The following is an 18,320-nucleotide window of genomic DNA, read 5'->3' as shown; positions in this document are numbered from 1 at the left end:
TGTTACATGAGGGCACCTGGACAGGGCCGCATAAGGACCAGCATATGCTCCTTTGTGCAAGGAAGAACAGAAGCACTACCAAATTATGTCCAGAGGGCTACTGGTGGATATGTCCAACTAAACTGTTAGAAATTGATTCCATAAGGGTCTCATCGGGTTCTGCAATCCTTTAGTGAGACTTGTGTTCACAGCTGTAGATTATGCAGCTGAACTGGTATCTGCCAGAGAACACCACTGTCGACTTCACAGATGACAGCAGTTTAACCCAGAGCATCTGGTAGACGTTAATAAGTTGCCAGTTGAGCTGCTGCTCGCCACTTTCATTTGTACCAAAGCAGGTAGAATGGACAGCTCGATATCCCTGAAGTATAATATATGTTCAGCTGAACAGGTGTCTAAAGTCGTTGTTGGTAACACAGCTAAAACGGAACTGTTGTTTTTAGCTCATAAGCTGAGGTTTTCAAATTATATGGTTCAGGAAATATTACTTTAATACTACTAAAATACCATTCTAAGTCTTGGAAAACTGAAAAGGCTCAAAGCACTGCTGATTACTGGCGATTCAAATGAATAAAAACCAAGTCTTACCAATTAGCAAAGATTTAATCTAATTTTCAAATAAATAAAATGATATTTAGCATATTTGAAAGGTTTTTAAAGTACTTTCTCTCGAGACAAAACCCTGTTAACCTGGTCAAGCAGTGACTTTAACCCTCTCCAGGCAGGCGTTGCAGATTTGCAACAGTTAAATACTAACAACGTGATTACCCAACATACATATTTTATGAGTTTCTTTTACTCAGAAGTACCACTGCAGGACTTGGTTGTGCATTAGCAACAAAAAGTTTAAAGCCTGAGAGGGTTAAGAGGTAATAAAACATCAGTGATTTACTGACCAGTCATAAGACCTTTCCATCAGCTCTTCAAAAGAAGGTGGAACTAGAAGAAAATGGGTTTTCCTCATGTAAGCTCTCCATTGTTCCCATTTAAAATGGTGTTTACTGACACCTAGTGGTCAGATGCAATCAAAACCAGAATTAAATTGATTAGAAATTTCACAGCATGATCATCGAAAAGGATTTGGAAGTAAAAAGCACACTTCACTGAAAAACATCTCAACAGTATATTATTTATTAGTTTCTGTAACCAAACCAAGAGAATGTAAATAAGACCGTACATATTTTAATACAGCGATGAAACCCCTGTACAAGTACAACAAAAATAAAATAAAATCAAAAACAAAACAAAACAAACAATTCATTACCCTCCCTCCCTAATCCCCCCTCCAGAGTAAGGACTTTTCCCTCAACCAGGGTAGACGTGAGGGGTCCCCTCACCACCTCAGGGCGCATACTACTGTACATTTCTGAAGGACCATTGTCACCGCAACCCCAAGATGAGAGCATTGTGGGTGGGGCAGCCAGTGGAGGTGAGGCAGAGAGAAAACAGCACTGATTGCTCTCATCAGCAAAGACAACAAAATAATAATTGTCCTTCTGCCCAAACACTTCAGAATTTGAGGCTTCTCTCCCTCCGTCTTTTTTTATTTTTATTTTAAACTTGTTCTCCGTCCTGTTCCTGTTCCCTCTCGCCATAAAGGTCAATACACACACACACACACACACACACACACACAAAAAGATTTGTTTTAAACGATCGGCTCACCGATTCCTCTACCCAGCCCTATCCTGCTAAACTCTAGCTAAACTCTAAAAATCAGTCAATAGCAGCAGGTCTCGGTGTTTGACAGTGAGGTGTGTATGTGTGTGTTTGTGTGATAGCAAGGATGGGTGTGAAAGCAGTGAATGGGTGTGTGTGTGTGACAGCAGCTCCTACACTGGAACAACTGCAAGTAGTGATCATACATCATCCATGTAAACCTGTAAATCCACTCAAATCTCACCAATCTTAAAAAGGCTGCGACTTCATCTCTGCTCTGCTTTAACCTTTGGCTAAATAAACAGGAGAGTCCAGCTACAAGCTCTCCCTCTGTTTTTACCACATGCACAGACCCGACACACACCCACCCCAACACATCAGTAAAATCTCAGGCAAGGAGATGAGAGCAGAAGGCAGGAGCAAAGGCTCACAGGCAGACGAATCAAGAACTCAATCGATTATTAAAGTCAATCAAAAGCTGCGATTTTCACATTTCAATTCTGGTAAAAAAAAGAAAGAAAACAAAACAAATGACAACAGGATTTCAGAATTCATATCTTCGAGCAGTAATCGGATCAAACCGTTGAGCGAGAGGGTGTGCACGCCTGCACGGATCTCTGGATTAGTTATAATGGGAGATTGGGGAACAAAACGTGTGCTTCACTAAATGACATCTCCTTAAGATTGCTTCAACTACAAAATCAAATTTGATTCATTCTCTTGTTAACAAAACAGGGATCTGATATAATGTGTGATCCTATTTGGTGGGTGGGAGGGTAAACTGAACAGAAATGAGGAGCTATAAAAAAATGGCAAACTCAGCAGCAAATTTCAGATTTCTCTCTCTCCCCCCCAACTCTCTCGTCATCTACCGTCACAGTAGATTTCTAGGGAACAGCTTGCTCAGCAACTTTACCGGCAGCTAAATGTGATGGAACAACCCAACTCAAATGCCCCCACCTACAGTGGGACAAGACGGGGGAAGGAAGATGAGGAAGAGGATTTTGTTTACACTCCAAAGGGCCTACTGTCAGTAACCACTACCATCTGTATCTCTACCCAACTCCTCCCCCACGCTGTCCTCGGGGCTGATGTGAGGTGGTGGCTGAGTGAATGGGGCTAGATTCACTCTTCCATCCTTTCGTTTCATTATCTGAAGAGGGTCAGAAGTGCTTTACTTTCCCTCCTCTGGTTTGATGGCCTGCGGCTTTATGGGGCCAGTCCGTATGGGCTTGGCCGTCGATGCGGAGGGTTTTTCAGAATCTGGGCGCTCGCCTCCTGTCTGGTGGTTTGGAGCTGATGTGTCAAGCGGGGGTTTTCCTCCTTGATCGATTCGAGATGCTTTGTTGGCTTGCGGGGCCTTGAGCTGCTGCTGCTGTTGCTGCTGTTCTGAGAAGAACTTGTGAGTGGACTGGAGCACCTCAGCCCGCTGCTTTGCCTAAAGAGAGAAAGAAAAATACAAATAATTCAACTAATATATCCATTAGACTGCACAGGCTACTCCAACAAACAAATAACAGCAGACACACCTTTAGGTCCTGTTCAGCCTTTAGAGCTGCTTGCGTGCCTCTGGGTGCAAGGGTTGAGCCAGGTGGTCCCCGTGGGGGGTGCTGGCTGTGCTGTGGGTGCTGCGGTCTGGGGTGAGGCATGAGCCCACCGCTTACATTGGGTGACATTGGAGGGCCCATGGGAGAGCGCTGGACACCTCCAACGAAGGAGTTAGCATGAGGAGGGCGAACCAGAGGAGAGACTATGCTGGGCTGAGACAGAAGCTGAATAAAAAAAAAGGAGCAGAATAAACTCAATCATTTGGAATTAATAGTTCAAAATTAGTGCTTTATACAAGTTACCAAAGAAAAACAAAATTAGATTATTACCTGTGGGTTGAACTGGCCAGGAAAGTGCTGCGTCATTCTCATGCCGGCAGAGCTGGGCTGAAACTGCTTCTGGTAGAGCATACTGTTAATCTTGCTTGACTGGCTGCTAGGAGAGGTGGAGCTGGCCCTGCAGTGAGAAGTCAAAGAAACATTACAGAAACATGATATTAACAAAACCTATGAACACTCCTGAGAATAAGAAGCGCCTTAAGGTACATTTTTAGTTTGTGACACAGGGATATCTAAATAAAATGACTGGTTTTCATTACAGTTTGTTCTCTTCTGTTTTGTCCACATTAAATAAGGCTTCAAATAAAAATGATAACAATGTTAACTGTACTTTTACGCATTTACCTGTAAGGACTAGAGGTGGGTGTAGTGCTCCTGCCGCTGACAGGAGGAGTCCCTGGCTTCACGTCCATCCCACTGCCAAATAGTTTCATATCCATGTCCATCTACAACACGTCACAATAAGCCACTGAGTCTCACGTAAAAACTTCTGTTTATTTAAATTGTCAAATACAGATGGTTCAATACCTTGCTGGTGGGAGGCTGCATCATGCTGTGGTTGGGGCCCATGATGCCTCGGTACGGCTGAGAGACTGGGGGCTGTCGGTTGATATTGGGGGGCTGGGTTTGGGGAGGAGTGGGAGGTAGTGCCAAGAGGGGCTGGCCTCCACCCGAGCCAAAGTTAGGCAGGGACAGCTGAGGGACCGTCACCTGGGGAGAAATTAAAACAATGGTAACCCCAAGTGAGAAGAAGAAAAATAAAGTGTGGTCCAACATTTAAAACCCAGAACAGGTTCATAAATTTATTATTATTTGTTATTTTTGCATGTAGGTTACCTGCTGCATTGCAGAACTGGGTGACTGTGTGTTGCTGTAGTAGCTACTCTGACCATGCTGTTGCACCTGCCCTGAGTACATGTTCGAGTGCTGATTCATTCCCTGTCGAGTCTGAACCAAAGGCACAAAAAAGTGAGATGAAATGCATGCATATACAAATTAATCAAATTCACTGTCCATATGATTTTCCGTTTACCTGCAGCAGGTGTGTATCAATGAGCTGAGACCCGCCCATGCCAGAGGGCTGGTTCAGCTGCGGCTCAAACAGAATGGGAATGTGCTGGGTGGACGAGGGTTGTTGATAAGCCAAGTTGGACTGAGGCTTGCCCAGCTCAGGTGCCTGCACACCAGGATAACTGTGGAGGGATGGTCCTGAGAGCATCATAGAGGGCTGTGATAAGTTGCTCTGCATGAATGCCTGCTGGGACCTGATGGATGACAAAACCAGAGAATGAGATGAAAGAAACAATGGCGGGAAGGGAGAAGCAAACTGAAAGCCTGTGATGCCGTTACCTGTAAGGCTGCAGTGAAGAGCTAAAGAGGTCCTGTGGCTGTGAGACTGGAGGGCCGGCGCCGAGTCCTAGCTGAGCCTGATGCGTGTGTTGATGCTGAGGCTGACCTTGCAGAGGAGCATATATAGGGATGGGAATCTGCTGCACAGCAGTTGGCTATAAGGTGGGGGAAGAAGAAAAAAATTAAAATAATGGTTTTGTCTTTTAATATTTCTCTAAAGACTTAACTGTATTGTTTTATTCCTACCTGTGAGAGGCCGGGCTGGAAACCTTGCTGCTGCGCCAGGGAAGGAGGAGCCAAACGAGGATGGGGTGTGCTGAAGAGGTGGCTAGTGTCCATGTAGAAGGCTGGAATCTGAGCTGCAGAACCTACACATGTTAAATATTACAGATCAATCACAGAAACACACACACACACACACACACACACACACACTCCACAAATATGTAATAACAAAACCTGTAAAATCTGTATAACAGAAGTTTTCCCCTCACCTGCTGCAGACTGAGAGACGTACACCTGTGGGGTCTGCTGTTGCTGGGGCAGGAGGGGAGGCACACAGCCAAGCTGAGAGAAGCTGCTGCTACTGCTGCTATTGCTAGAAGAGGACAGGCTTCCACCTTGCAGCTGCTGGGGCTTCACCTTACAGATGTTAGGGGGGTCAGAGGCTGTGGTGGTTTTGGTACTGAGGGACGATGTCGTATAAGTGGCAGAGCCTGCGAGGTGAAAATGATTAAAAGATGTGTTTTAACAAGTTTGCAAAAACAATACTGTAGGAAGTAGGATATGTTTGAGTGGGAGTTACATTACCTGATAGCGAGGTACTGGGGGTAACAGAAGCCACCGGGATCTGTGGCATGGAGGCTGAGGAGAAGGAGGAGTATGAGGAAGTGCAGGAGGTGATGGGGGATGAGGAGGTGGTGACAGGAGAACTCTTCTCCAGACTTGGAGAATTTTCCCATGCTTTGCGTGCAGATTCCATCTGAAGAGGTAAAAGAAAGAAAAAAGTGTTTAAGTGATGGTTCAGAGAACAAAATTTTGCAGAAAATAATGTTGCTTAGAGTTTTCTGTACATCTGTGTACCTTTAGTGTTAGGTCAACAGTAGCTGGAGAGACTGTACTGAGACTGGAGCTCTGCTGGAGGGTCTCGCGGCGAGGGAGAGGCAATGAGTGCGGTAGTGCCACCTAAAAAACATAGAACCAGAGGGAGGGAAAAAAAAAAAGACGTAATCTCCTCAAATTAAAAATGGTGTGTAACATTTTGAGCCTGTGTAAAGACATATACTCACATTGGCCACTAAACTCTCTTCCATTTTGTTGCCTGCTGTGGGAACGCTGTCGGCCAACGACGAGGAGGGGGTGGTATAGTCAGTGACAGACTCCTGAGGGACAATAATTTAATATGAAGGCATTCATATTAAAACAGAGTAACAAAAGTACTATAAGAGTTAACTAAATGTTGTTCATGATGAAAAAGTAAAGAATTTTGGGGGGGAAAAAACATCACTGGTTAAGTAATAATTTGAATATTGTGCCAGCCATGAATGAAGTCCCAAATGAAGTCATTCAACAGAGTTTGAGGGACAGGATTTGATGCCCGGTGTTCTCCGATTTCCATTTGTAGTTTGCTTGTAGCCCAAGTGCTACTAACTGATCACATTTGAACAGACTTTGGTTGCCTGCCAGTAACCACAATGTGTGGTGAGCAAAAGATGGATGGTGTTTGGTTATATGCAGTCAATAATGACCTGATATTGTCTGAATAGAAGTGGTTTCTTTATCATTGTATTTTTTTTTAGCTCCATCTGTAAACAATAAATTGAGGACATAAACTAAACTCTCCCCCATTTCAGTCATCAGACTATATGGGTTAATTATAGCAGGACTTCATCTAGCTCAATGTGAACGGTTGTAAAACAGTTGTAGTATACCTTAGAGTTGCTGTTGTACTCTGCTGAGGGGACTGTGATCATGCCCTCAATGCCTCCACCCAGCTCTGGTACTGTGGTGTCGCTAGTGGGAGGACTGGAGTCTGCTGCTCTGCTAGCACCTCCTCCAGGTACTCCTCCCTCCATCCCATCAGCTTCTCCTCCACGTGCATCTTTGGCCTTACGATTTTTTAGAGAGCGCTCTTTACCAATGGGACCTGGCTTGTACTCCTTGGTTTCCACTGGTTCCATCTCTGGTAGCTGAGGAGAAGTGATTAAACATTTAGGCTGGAGTAAATATTTACAGAAATGACACAAGCCAGTGTCATTTAACACAAAACTGCATTTCTAGAAGACTATGTGTACCTTCTGTGTTTTGATTGGGCCAGCTCGAGGTTGTTTCTGTCTCTGTTCTTTGGGAGCAGGTAGTTTGTTTTCAGAGCCACTTTCAAGCAATGCAGGAACTCCATCACTGTCAGTGCTGCCTGCAGATGATGGCGCTCCAAACTGAATACTGTCTATCCCCAGCTCCACGCTGCCCTCAGCTCCAGGCTTTATACCCTAAAAAACACATGTTTCATGGTTTATCGTGTGACAAAAGCATTAAAACAATAAAGAGGAAGGTGCGAGAAGCATTTTACCTACCTCAGAGGAGACAGTACCAGTAAAGGAGGTAAGCGGTTTGTTCCAGGCACTCACAGAAGGTGGCTGGGGAGGGCTTATTGGACCAACTGGAATAAACATTGTATATTTTAGATTAGAAAGCCATCCACAATTCAACCAAAGATAATTTCAAGAGTCAAGAAAGAGAAGATTAAGACCAAAATGAACTTTTCCACTCACGCTTCTTGACATCCGGAAGGACGGTACCACCCGCTACCTTGTTCTCCCACAATTCAGTACCCAGAGTACTGTGTGTCTGTGCAGGTGCAGGGGGTAGGCTCTTTGACGTGAAGTCTGCAGCAGCAGGGGGAACAGAAGGCAGAGGAGCCACTGTTCCTTCCAGAGTCTGAGGTGAAGCAGCAGGCTGGGAGGAGGCATGATGAGGATGTTGGGCAGCAGGAACTGAAGGCTGCTGTTGGGCCTGGGGGGCAGCAGCTACAGGAGGCTGAGATTGAGGGGCCTGTTGTTGTTGCTGCTGCTGCGATGACTGCTTTTTAGCAAATCTTGGTGGCAGCTTTCCTCCACTTCCTCTGCTCTTCTCACCGGGGCCTTTTTTACCCCAGTTCTGTAGGACGTGTGTGGATATTAGTTACACACCTACATTTTTTTACTTTAAACATTGCACCACACAAACTATCGTTCCCCCACCTGAGTAGTTTGCTCTTCTTTTTTCCGTTTCTCTTCATCCTGCAGACGCTTCTGTTGTTTTCGGGAGACAACCTCTGTGAAACCATCATCGTTGGCACTGGACTGTGGGTCCTCTGTGGTGGTAACCTCTGGGTGGTCATCAATAATCACAACACCTACAATAACAACAAATTTAACCTCAGTTTTCAAGTGATAAACAGCTCGAGTGCAGTACAGGCTTAATCTATGAGCATGTTTACTGACTGGCATAATTATTGAGATCAAACTGAGAAAGAGCATTCTCCTTGGGCTTCTTGGTGGCCTGCTTAGCTTCATCTTTGCGACGCGCAGGCTGCTCTTTTGCAGGTCGCTGGGCTGCTCCTCCAGGTGCTAGCGCTGCTGTCTCTGAGTTTTGGGCTGCAGGGCTGTTTCATTAAGAGACAAGTAGAAAGCAAAAACATTTAAACCTTTAATTCCTGTATATTTATGCAAAAAACGAAAAACAAAACCACAGGCAGCTTGTACAAGAAACAGTGAGAATCTTTCTGCTTTCCTTCAGAAACCTGAGACACAGTAAAAGTCTAAAAATACCACCAGTCTGATTCTGCATTTAGCTACTTTTATGACAGCCAATTATAGCATACTGATCACCAGAGTGAAGAATCCTTCTAAATAATTGCAGAAATAATGGCCCCTTTTAACAAAACTTAAAGCTCAAATACAAGGATTGAATTTAGTTCCTACATCCCATAAAACTGATTGTGTATAATAAATATACTATGATGATTATACCCCTTTCCTTTTTTAAATGCACTTCCAGTAGAAATTCTTCTGGAAATTTCTTTCATCTTAACAAGATCATTTCCAGGGAAAGAAACCCAGTCTTGAACTTAAAACAACAAGAACATGCCACTTCAAACTACTGTGATATTTACATTCTGCACTGGTGCTATTCAGTTGAACTCTTAATTAGGCATAATAACTACACAAATGGTTTATTGTTTGAAAATAAACTCTGTTCAACTTCTTTGTGCAAGTGACAAAAGCCTCATTGTCTCACACTCACCCTTTGCGGCCAGCTTTGGCCCCTCCTCTCCTCTCTCCCTTGCCCCCTGTGTAGCTGCGCCCTGGTTTGGCTCCACTGTTGCCTCTACGATTCTGTCTCTCTGTAGGCCTCTGACTCGAGAAGCTCCTCTTGGCTCCAGGAGCTCCATCACGTTTTGGTGTCAGCCCTCCATCAGGTGAGCTTTTACTGGGAGTCAAAGAGCCCTGGGGTGGTGCAGGGGCTGGTGCAGATGCTGTAGCTGCTCCATTAGCAGGCTCCACTGCTCCTTTCTTCTCTTCTCGCTCTCTCCTTTCATTAAAGTCACTGCTCTCAGAAGCAGTTTCCCATTCCTCATTCGCCTGATCTGACGAGTTCTGATTTGACAAATCAGGCGACTTGGTACCAGCAGCAGTAATAGTGGGACTACTTGTATCAGGCAAAGGCGCTTCTAAAGGAGACGGGAGGTCAGGTGTGGGCATAGAGGCTGCCGTTTCTGCAGGCACAGTTAATGGGGTTCCTGGAGCTCTAGAGAGAGTTGGGGAGAGGGGGATTGGGGCAGTTGCAGTGCTGGGCACAGCAGCAGCAGGAGGCACTGAGGGTAAAGAAACAGGGGGACTGGGGGCTGACTCTCCACTAGCCAAAACTGCAGCCTCACGCTCCTTTAAACGCCTAAAGCGGGGCGGTTTATCTTGCCTTGGGGGCCGTGCTGGTCTAGATCGACGAGGCCTCTCTCTGCTACTTTGAGGACCCCCCTCCCCAAATTTCTTCCCCTCAGATTTTGGGGGTCGTCGGTCAGTAGGAGGATTGTCAAATCTTGATGTGGACTCTGCATCTTCAGGCCTGAATGTCTCCATGGGTTTAGAGGGCCACTGGGAAGAAGGTTCTCTGGCTGCTGGTCGTCTAAGAGGGGCTGAGCGTGGGCCTCCACGCTCCCTCGCTCCACCTCGTCTGCTGTATAATCCCCCTCTTCCTCGCCGAGAAGGCTCTCCTTTAGGAAGGAATCCTGGTTTGGGGCGGCTTTCATCATCTGCTCTTGATCCAACCTTTTCCCCCATGTGAGGTGGTCCAAAGCCTGGCTTGTGAGATACTGAGCGGCCCTCCCCAGGGAGCTCTCTTCTCAGTGGACGGCTAGGTTTGGTGCTAGGCTCACGGTCAGATGGTCCAGTATCACTGGCAGACTCCCTCCCGCCTTCACTTTCAGAGTCTGTGTCTGAACCACGGCGCCGTCTACGTTTTGGTATAACCTCAAAGTCCGAGCTCTCACTTCGTGTTTCACTTTCCTCCCTGTTGCGAAAGGCAGCAGCACCTGCAGCAGATGGTAAATCTGAGCGTGATCGGGGCTCTCGATAGGGGTATTCTGCCCGGCTTCTACCCCGACTCCCCCTGCCTCTACCACTGTAAGTCCCACGGTAGCTTCGTCCTCTGGAATAATACTCCCCTCGACCACGACCTTTGAAATTTGAGTCTGCCGGCCATTCTCGCTCTCTGTCCTTATCCATTTCCTTCTCCCGCTCTCGTTCCCTCTCTCTTTCCTCTCGCCCCCTCTCTCTTTCCTCTCGCCCCCTCTCTCTTTCCTCTCGCCCCCTCTCTCTTTCCTCTCGCCCCCTCTCTCTTTCCTCTCGCCGGTAGGAACGTGGAGGGAGGTTGGACTCTTTCCGAGAGGGCAGTTTGGGTTCTGAATGTTTCTCATTGCTGGATGCCTTTTCCACCTTCTCCTCCTGAGAAGAAGAGGTGGGAGCCCCAGAAGAAGGCTGAGAGTCTCTGGCCCTCTGATGGGCAGTTGGAGTTTCCTCCGCCTCTGCAGTTTCTCTCTTTCCCTCACCGTGAGGCCTGGAGTCTTCTGATACAACAGCAGCTGCAGATGGAGCTTTGGAAGACTGTTCCTTTTTGGGCCTATCCCCTCTTTCCCCTCTCTCATGACGCTTCTCTCTTTCTTCTCTTTGCTCCCTCTCTTCTTTCATGTCCCTTAAGACAGGTTTCTTTATTGGCCCAGATCTACGTGCAGGTCTGTCTCCTCCTGGTCCTTCTCTGCGTCCAGCTCCTGATCTTCCACCCCACCGCAGCTCAGCCTTCTGCTTGCTGGGTGCTGGCAGAGGCAACTTCTCTTGTTTGTGTAATCCATCAGCAGGAGGGGTAGCTCTGTTATTTGTTACAGCAGCCTGAGAGTAGAGCTCATTCTGGGGCTTATCATCAGTTCGTTCCCCTGCTTCCTGTATCTCTAGTGATTTTGTTCCCAGGGGTAGCCCGTCAAACCTAGGCTCTTCAAGCTTAAGAGAGTGGCTGGAGCCCTGTGAGACATTTCTCTGGAGCATGGCTTGGCCAAGAGCTTCTACCTCCTCCCCACTTGGTAAGCCTGGCTCCTCTGGGTCAAAACCTGTGCCTACAGGGACTCTGTCAAGAGGTCCTGGCAAGTCTTCCGGGCCCTGCGTAAATGCTGATAGAGACTCTGAAGGGTCCCGGAAGAAGTTACTTTTACGAGAGTCCAATGAACCGTGATCTTGGGGATAGATAGCTGGAAGACCCCTGTCCAGATCCAAACCAGAATCCATCCTATAAATAAAAACACCAAATTTTAATTGAGATGTTTAAAGCATGAAAGAAGTTAATTACCAATTACTTCCATTCATATTTTTTTCTGTCAATTAATATTTTTTAACCTTTGCTCCTTGTTATCATCCCTTCCTTTTGGAGGAGTTACAGAAGGTAATGGCTCTGACTGTGGGTATGGGTCTGATCCCCAGACCATCCGTGAGTCTGAGGCCAGGCCGTGGTCACGAACTGGTCGGGTTAAGTGGTCAAATGAATCCGAGCTAGAGCTTGAGTTGTCCCCTGGCTCCCTGCGTACAATCTGCTTAGGTGGCATCCTCCCTGAAGTTGACAAAAGATGTACTTTGAAAAAAAAACCAAAAAAAACCCCACACAGCAACACTTATCACACCCACACCAAATTTATTTTGCATATCTACTTACCAGGGTGAATGTTAGTTGGCATGTCCATAGGTGGCCGGCCTGACATCATCCGAGGGTCCATGTAGGACTGCATCATAAGCCAACGGGGATCAAATCCCATGGAGGCCAAGTGTTGGTGGTGAGGGCCTATGGGTTGGTACATGGAGCGGTGCTGTTGTTGCTGTTGCTGCTGCTGCTGCTGGGCAGCTGGAACGCTGCCACCACTTGAGGGAGACACAGAGCCCCCACTCTGCTGTTGCTGCTGTTGTTGTTGCCATTGCTGCTGCTTCATCTGTTCCTACAAGTGCATTGAAGAACATTTAAGAAATGTTAAAAAAAAAAACTCAAGCCAACTTAACCCATCAAACAGACACATCTTATCAAATTATTCTACCAAGCGCTCAACCTGATCACCATATGTCACAGTTAAAGCTATTGCAAAGAAACAGCTCAGGTGTGGAAATGTTGCTTGACAGGCCTTCTAAGATCCCCAACTAGCCTATGGTACAACCAGATAATGATTTACCAAGTAAGGCCAAACCCTTACCTGCTGTCTGAGGAATCGAGGTGGTAAAGACTTCTGAAACTGTTTGGAATAGCCTGAGATGACAGAAGGACGCATAGCAGCTGCTGCCTCCCCTTCCAGCGGTGATTGTGCAATAGGGACTTCATCACCAGCAGGGGTTTCCTTGTGGGGCAAAGACATGTGGGGCTCATCCACTGTGGAAAAACAAAAACAGTATTGGCATTAATTAACAAGTGGTAGTCAGATAATTTTTTTGCAACTTGATCATTGTTCAGAGTTAGCTTACCTCTGTTGTCCTCCATGTTAAAATAGTCTCGGATTGGCACTGAGGTCCTATCAGTTTGGTTCTCGTCCATTATGGGACCAACCTCAGCCAAGGAGGTCTCTCCCTCGCCCTGTGGCTGCTCTGGAGCTAAGGCTACAGGTCTCTGGACAGGCGGGGTGGGCTGACGAGGCAGGTGAACCTCTTCCTCAGCATTTGGTTCTGCTCCATCTCGCTCCCCTCTCTCAGGTAAGGAAGTCTGCATGACTGTGGCTTGTGATTGTGAAATTGGGACTGAAGGTGCAGGACTAGAAACAGGAGGAGTTGATAAAGATGCTTCCTCACGGGGAGCTCCTGCCTCATCATTGGTGGTCTGAGCAGGGGAAGGCTTGCCCTCATTAGCCTGGCGGTGTTTTTCATTTAAACGTTTAAGTTTTTCAGCACAAGCAGCAAGTCGTTGCTCCTCCATCCGGCGTTCCTCTTCCTCTCTCCTCCGTCTTGCTCGCTCTACAGCTTCAGAAATTTCAGAAGACTTTTTCCGTTTTTGCCGCCAGGCTTCAGAATCCTCCTCAGCACCAGGTGCCCCTGCAGCCTGTGCTTTGCCCCCACGCTGAGCTCCACCACCACCAGAGCGACTGCCAGCCTGAAAAACGGAGAATAAAGTCATAAACAAAGTGATCACAGTGTTGTTACGTTCCCCTAAACGGGTCCAGGCGGCGAGGGGGAAGTAACAGTGTTAATAAAATTAAGACATGATAGTAGGCTTCTGTAACTTGCACATGCTTTACCTGGAAGTCCTGTGTAGCAGCTGATTTATTATATTGCCCCATACTCCCAGGTGATGGGGCTCTGGGATCAACACTCTCAGCCCATGAAGCTTTACTTCCTCCACGGTCCTCAGATCCCTCCTTCCAGCCCTCCTGACCGTCCGTTGGCCGAGCTCTCATACGATCCACTTTACCCAGCCATTCCCTGAAAAGAAGATAGTTAAGTAAAAAAACAAAACAAAACAAACACCTAACACGCATGCCCAATTTTCAACTAACCTGAATTGCTAGTTTCATTAATGACTTCACCACAAATGCAGCCAAACTTCCATTTAAAATAAAATAAAAAAAAGTTTTATTATTTCCCTTTGCAAAATTATTTGCCACTTTGCCCATCAACAAGTGACAATAATGCTTCCATTAAACAACCATTCTCACGCTGTGGCCTCCCAGCAATATGTGAATATCAATTTCTTTCTTTGCTCATGGAAGTGAATGAATCGTCAAGCGCTGTAAATCATCTTTAACAACTGCCCATTACTGCACTGTTTTATCGTGTATTGGTCCATTTACCAACAATCATTCATAATGTTGTCCACCTCATTCAAATGCATACGACTGTTTCCCCTACTGTAGCCATCTGTATTAATCATAAGTTAATAAAACTTTGGACCAACTCAGTTCAAATTTTGCCAATATTGGGAAACACTTGTGTGGTGCAAGTGAAGAACACAAAAAGTAAAAGCAGGATATAGTAAATGAGTAAATGAATATATAAAAAAAAAAAAAAAAAAAAAATGCTAACCAGTTTTCTCCCTTGTCTTTAGCAGCTTGGTTCTCCTCATCATCACTGAAGTTAAGTTTCTCAGTGTAGTCCACCTCCATCTGAGCTCCTGAATTGCAAAATAGACATGACTGATAAGAAGCTAGAATTATCAGAGACGCACAAATTTCTATTACAATTAGATGTTGTCATTTATAGAAGATATAAATCTACTGACCTGCCCAGCCCTCATCAGCATCAGTGTCCAAGTTGTCGAGTTCCTTCAGTTCAGTTGCACTGATAATAGAGGGTCTGTCTGGGTCTTGAAGCCAGGATTGTGGGGGTGGCTGCTGAGGTCGTGCTGAACGAGGAGCCCTGAAAAATAAAGGAAAGTTGATTTTTAAACCTAACAAATACATAAATTACTTGTGTACACAATGTGCTTCTGTGATCATGTAATTTGTGTAGCAATGATGTTAATGTTTCATGTTTAAAATAATCCAAAAATACCGTACTAATAAAAACTCAAAATTGATCTTTTTTTTCTGCAATCCAAGTATCAAGGGCTTATCCCTTAAACTCACTTTGCCCCATCTTGTGGTACAGGGTATCTGAAGTTCCCCTGCCCTGCACCAAAGGACATTTGCGGATAGGCGTGGAACATCTAAATCACAGAGACGGCAATCAACACACAGCGTAAAGAAAAACAACCACTAGTTTTTGCAGTTGTGATATTTTTGTTTTGCCCATCCAGAATATGTAACAATATTACGTACATAAGGTGGCATCATGCTCCTGAAAGCAGGGTCAAAGTGAGTTGGTACGCCAGCAGGAGGCTGTTGGCCTCCATTAACTTTAGGTTGAGGGGGGCCAGAGGGAGGTAACCTCTCCCTGGGATCCTTCTTCTCCCTTTGGCCATCAGTGGTTGTGTTTCGGCCAGGTTCATCAGCTTCGACAGGTGGCGTAGAGGTACCAGGGGCCGTGCTACCCTCCTCCAAAGCCCTGTTCTCCATCTCCGGGGGGCTAGGTGCAGTGTTCAAATTCCTGCCGCCACCCTCACGCCAACTGCCAACATCTACCAGGACAGACAGATAAGAGGTTTTAATTGTCTGATTACAGTTAGGAATCTTTTAGACCAGGGGTCTCAAACTTAAATGAGCTGTGGGCCACTGCTGGCACTGTCATTTCATTGGAGGGCCACTGTAGTGTTCAAGTGGTACAAAAAACCAAAACCAAAAAACACCAAACAAACAAGAAAACACCCCAAAATATTTCAAAAAGTGTAGTTTTTTTAATTTTTATTTTATTTTAAATATTGTATAACAAGAGAAAACTGCAAACGTGAATGCAATCCCCCCCGTCCCCCCGTCGTGGCTGTGTCCATACTTTGAGGTCTAAGGCTTGGGCCTGGTCCATAAGGCTCCTCTTCTTGACCGTCCTTGACCTCACCAGCCGCCTGCAAGCTGGGAAACTCCTGGTGAAAATGGCTGCTCACACGGGGAGAACCTGTCCAGGACAAGCAGATCATTATAAATGTGAAGAAATCACAAGGTTAAATATATAACAGTCATTTACAGATGCACTGAAGGGTCTAATCCGCAATTTGGTACACAGAAGTTCTACACCCTAACATTACATTATGCAGAGTTCAAATGATCTGCATTCCAAGCGGACTATAATGGCAGACTGAGGATTGGGACTTTGTTTGGTGAACACAAGTAGGGAATGTGCTGGATACTGTTTACAATCTTTTACATAATTTCCTAGCACAACCATGGTGTACACATAGATAATAGTTTTTTGAGCAGGTGTAAGGCTTACGGAGCAAATGGTACGCATATTTACCGTCTAGCTGTGTCTGCTTGCTGTTTGCCCAGGAACGACTGCCCCCAACAGAAGGGTCCTGTGGCTGGACCACTGCTGGTTTGTTTTGAGGTGGTGGTGTCTCCTGTTGCCTATGGTACATAAAAACAGGGTAAAGCTTTCAACAACATGAATCTGAAATATGAATGGTACTTCACTTTATATTAGATAATTACAGCTACTGTTAAGTAACTTGGGGTAAAACGTTTAGACTATTTTCCTCTGTATGAAAAAAAACAAATGTGGATCTAAGATATTTAATGCAAGCAAGTTAAATGCACCTCTCCTCCCCGGCTTCAGTTCGAGATGCCCATCCACTGCCGTCTTTGGGGACAATGTTGACGTTGGGATCGTTTCCCTTGTTCTCTGCTTTCAGGCTGGGGAGGTTGGCCGGAGGGGGCATGCGCCGGCTGACAGCAACTTTGCCCAAACTCTGGAGCCCATGTCTGGCAGCCACTGGAATGAAGAAACATTATGCAGAAGAAGATCAAGATTAGGATATTTTGCCCCCCTGAACTGCTTTTAAACAATGTTCACATGAGTAATAGGGGTCAGGTTGTTTGACTTATTTTGGATTTATTCATAACACAGCTGTCACACTGCTCCTCATGCAGCCTGCAGTGTAGTCCCAACACGTCAGTGATACACTTGACAATTAAAAAGAACACAGACAAAAGACACCCGTTTGTTTATATGCATTCTCTAGTATAATTCTTTATCTGAAGTATACCAACAAACAACCTCATAACGGCCTATGAACATGAATATAAAAACAGTTAAGCCAAATCAAAGATTCATCGAGTACTTAGAATAATTAGATTAAAAAAAATAAATCCTACAATTCTTTGCTTCCATGCTTTATTACTGGAAGCTTACCTGCAGTTTTCTGGGTTTCCAGAGATTTGCCTTTGTAGGTGTTGAAGAGGCTAAGGGTTGCATACTTTGTTTTGCCATCCTTTGCCTTGGTGCTCTGCCCTGACTTCTCGGACATTTCGCTGGAAACTCATTGAGTCTGGTCCTTTGGCCTCGCCCCCAGAACCAGCCTCCTATAGCACAAGGGAGAGAAAAATAAGATCAGAGAAGAGACCCCCCCCAAAAGTTTATTGGCTAAAATACCAATGTGTTTGACTTGGTATTAAATTTAAAAGGGGTTTTCCCTCCAGGGACTACGTTAACACTCATAATGAACTTGCATGAAGCCTGATCCACCTAGTGAGCAGATCAGCTTTTAATGGTCTGCCAAATTGGAAGTAGGGCTGCCACAAACGATTATTTTGATAGTCGACTAGTCACCAATTATTTTTGCGATGAGTCGACTAATCAGATCATGCACCCATTGGACATAAAATGTACAACTTATTGCACCAGCATCTGCTACTCTTATATAACTATCATTAGCTTACAGCTTTAAGTGTGTAAGGTCTGTGCTAACTAAAAATAAAGACAAGATGATAGTTTATTAAATTTTAATGAAATGTGCAGATTGTTTCAGTGGAGTTTAATAAACTCAGCCGTGTGCTCCTTGCCATCTAAAATATAACAGGACACCTGAGTATATTCTCGAGCATGTCACACTTCTGATAATCAGTTGCCTGCTTGACGTTTATTCAGCTGTGTAAAAACGATAACTTTAATCTCAGCCAAACAGATTTACTCAGGGACAGATGAAATACTAAAAAAAAAGCCAAACAATATAATTTTTAAGTTATCCAAGTCACTCATATATTATGTTTAACCTGAGTAGCGAAAGACTGTGGTGGGTTTGAAAACGATTTGCCGCGAGTCCGGTGTTCTCACGGGCTCTAGTGAGCCTTGAACCCCGGTTAGCTATCGAGCTGGTGGGTAACAGACGTCTCCAAAAACGTCGGAGCGCTTTGGAAAATATGTGGTCTCTTGATAAACTGAGCAAATATTTGAGGTTTACACAGTTATATTCTCGCCTGAAAATCTGTTAAGTTTATTTTGTGACCATGAAAGAATAATAAGAGTAATATTAAAACCAACTAGCTGCCGCCATTGTTGAAAACTGAGC

General features: G+C 45.3%; 1 protein-coding gene across 1 annotated transcript in view; it reads right to left on the bottom strand.

Moving 5' to 3' along the window:
- Positions 1–1,115: 1,115 nt before the first annotated feature.
- The window catches only part of prrc2c (proline-rich coiled-coil 2C), a 22,594-nt gene continuing 5,389 nt past the window's right edge, over positions 1,116–18,320 (bottom strand). The window contains exons 2-34 of the mRNA XM_013910644.1: positions 17,165–17,334; positions 16,570–16,744; positions 16,271–16,380; positions 15,812–15,931; positions 15,202–15,500; positions 15,010–15,089; positions 14,664–14,800; positions 14,468–14,555; positions 13,684–13,867; positions 12,920–13,538; positions 12,655–12,827; positions 12,129–12,405; positions 11,816–12,026; positions 9,180–11,708; positions 8,378–8,538; positions 8,135–8,289; positions 7,667–8,051; positions 7,469–7,554; positions 7,190–7,384; positions 6,827–7,084; positions 6,185–6,277; positions 5,979–6,080; positions 5,706–5,877; positions 5,390–5,611; positions 5,142–5,254; positions 4,896–5,050; positions 4,579–4,810; positions 4,383–4,493; positions 4,074–4,256; positions 3,891–3,991; positions 3,537–3,663; positions 3,189–3,431; positions 1,116–3,097 (exon numbers count right to left, since the gene is read on the bottom strand). Coding sequence (XP_013766098.1) covers positions 2,834–3,097; positions 3,189–3,431; positions 3,537–3,663; positions 3,891–3,991; positions 4,074–4,256; positions 4,383–4,493; positions 4,579–4,810; positions 4,896–5,050; positions 5,142–5,254; positions 5,390–5,611; positions 5,706–5,877; positions 5,979–6,080; positions 6,185–6,277; positions 6,827–7,084; positions 7,190–7,384; positions 7,469–7,554; positions 7,667–8,051; positions 8,135–8,289; positions 8,378–8,538; positions 9,180–11,708; positions 11,816–12,026; positions 12,129–12,405; positions 12,655–12,827; positions 12,920–13,538; positions 13,684–13,867; positions 14,468–14,555; positions 14,664–14,800; positions 15,010–15,089; positions 15,202–15,500; positions 15,812–15,931; positions 16,271–16,380; positions 16,570–16,744; positions 17,165–17,279 — 8,475 coding nt within the window. The 5' untranslated portion in view covers positions 17,280–17,334 and the 3' untranslated portion in view covers positions 1,116–2,833. The remainder of the gene's footprint in view (positions 3,098–3,188; positions 3,432–3,536; positions 3,664–3,890; positions 3,992–4,073; positions 4,257–4,382; positions 4,494–4,578; positions 4,811–4,895; positions 5,051–5,141; positions 5,255–5,389; positions 5,612–5,705; positions 5,878–5,978; positions 6,081–6,184; positions 6,278–6,826; positions 7,085–7,189; positions 7,385–7,468; positions 7,555–7,666; positions 8,052–8,134; positions 8,290–8,377; positions 8,539–9,179; positions 11,709–11,815; positions 12,027–12,128; positions 12,406–12,654; positions 12,828–12,919; positions 13,539–13,683; positions 13,868–14,467; positions 14,556–14,663; positions 14,801–15,009; positions 15,090–15,201; positions 15,501–15,811; positions 15,932–16,270; positions 16,381–16,569; positions 16,745–17,164; positions 17,335–18,320) is intronic.

Source organism: Pundamilia nyererei, unplaced genomic scaffold, assembly GCF_000239375.1.
Source record: "Pundamilia nyererei isolate P.nyererei 1_Seehausen unplaced genomic scaffold, PunNye1.0 scaffold00046, whole genome shotgun sequence".
Taxonomy (NCBI): Eukaryota; Metazoa; Chordata; class Actinopteri; order Cichliformes; family Cichlidae; genus Pundamilia; species Pundamilia nyererei.
This window is presented reverse-complemented; position numbering and strand designations above follow the sequence as displayed.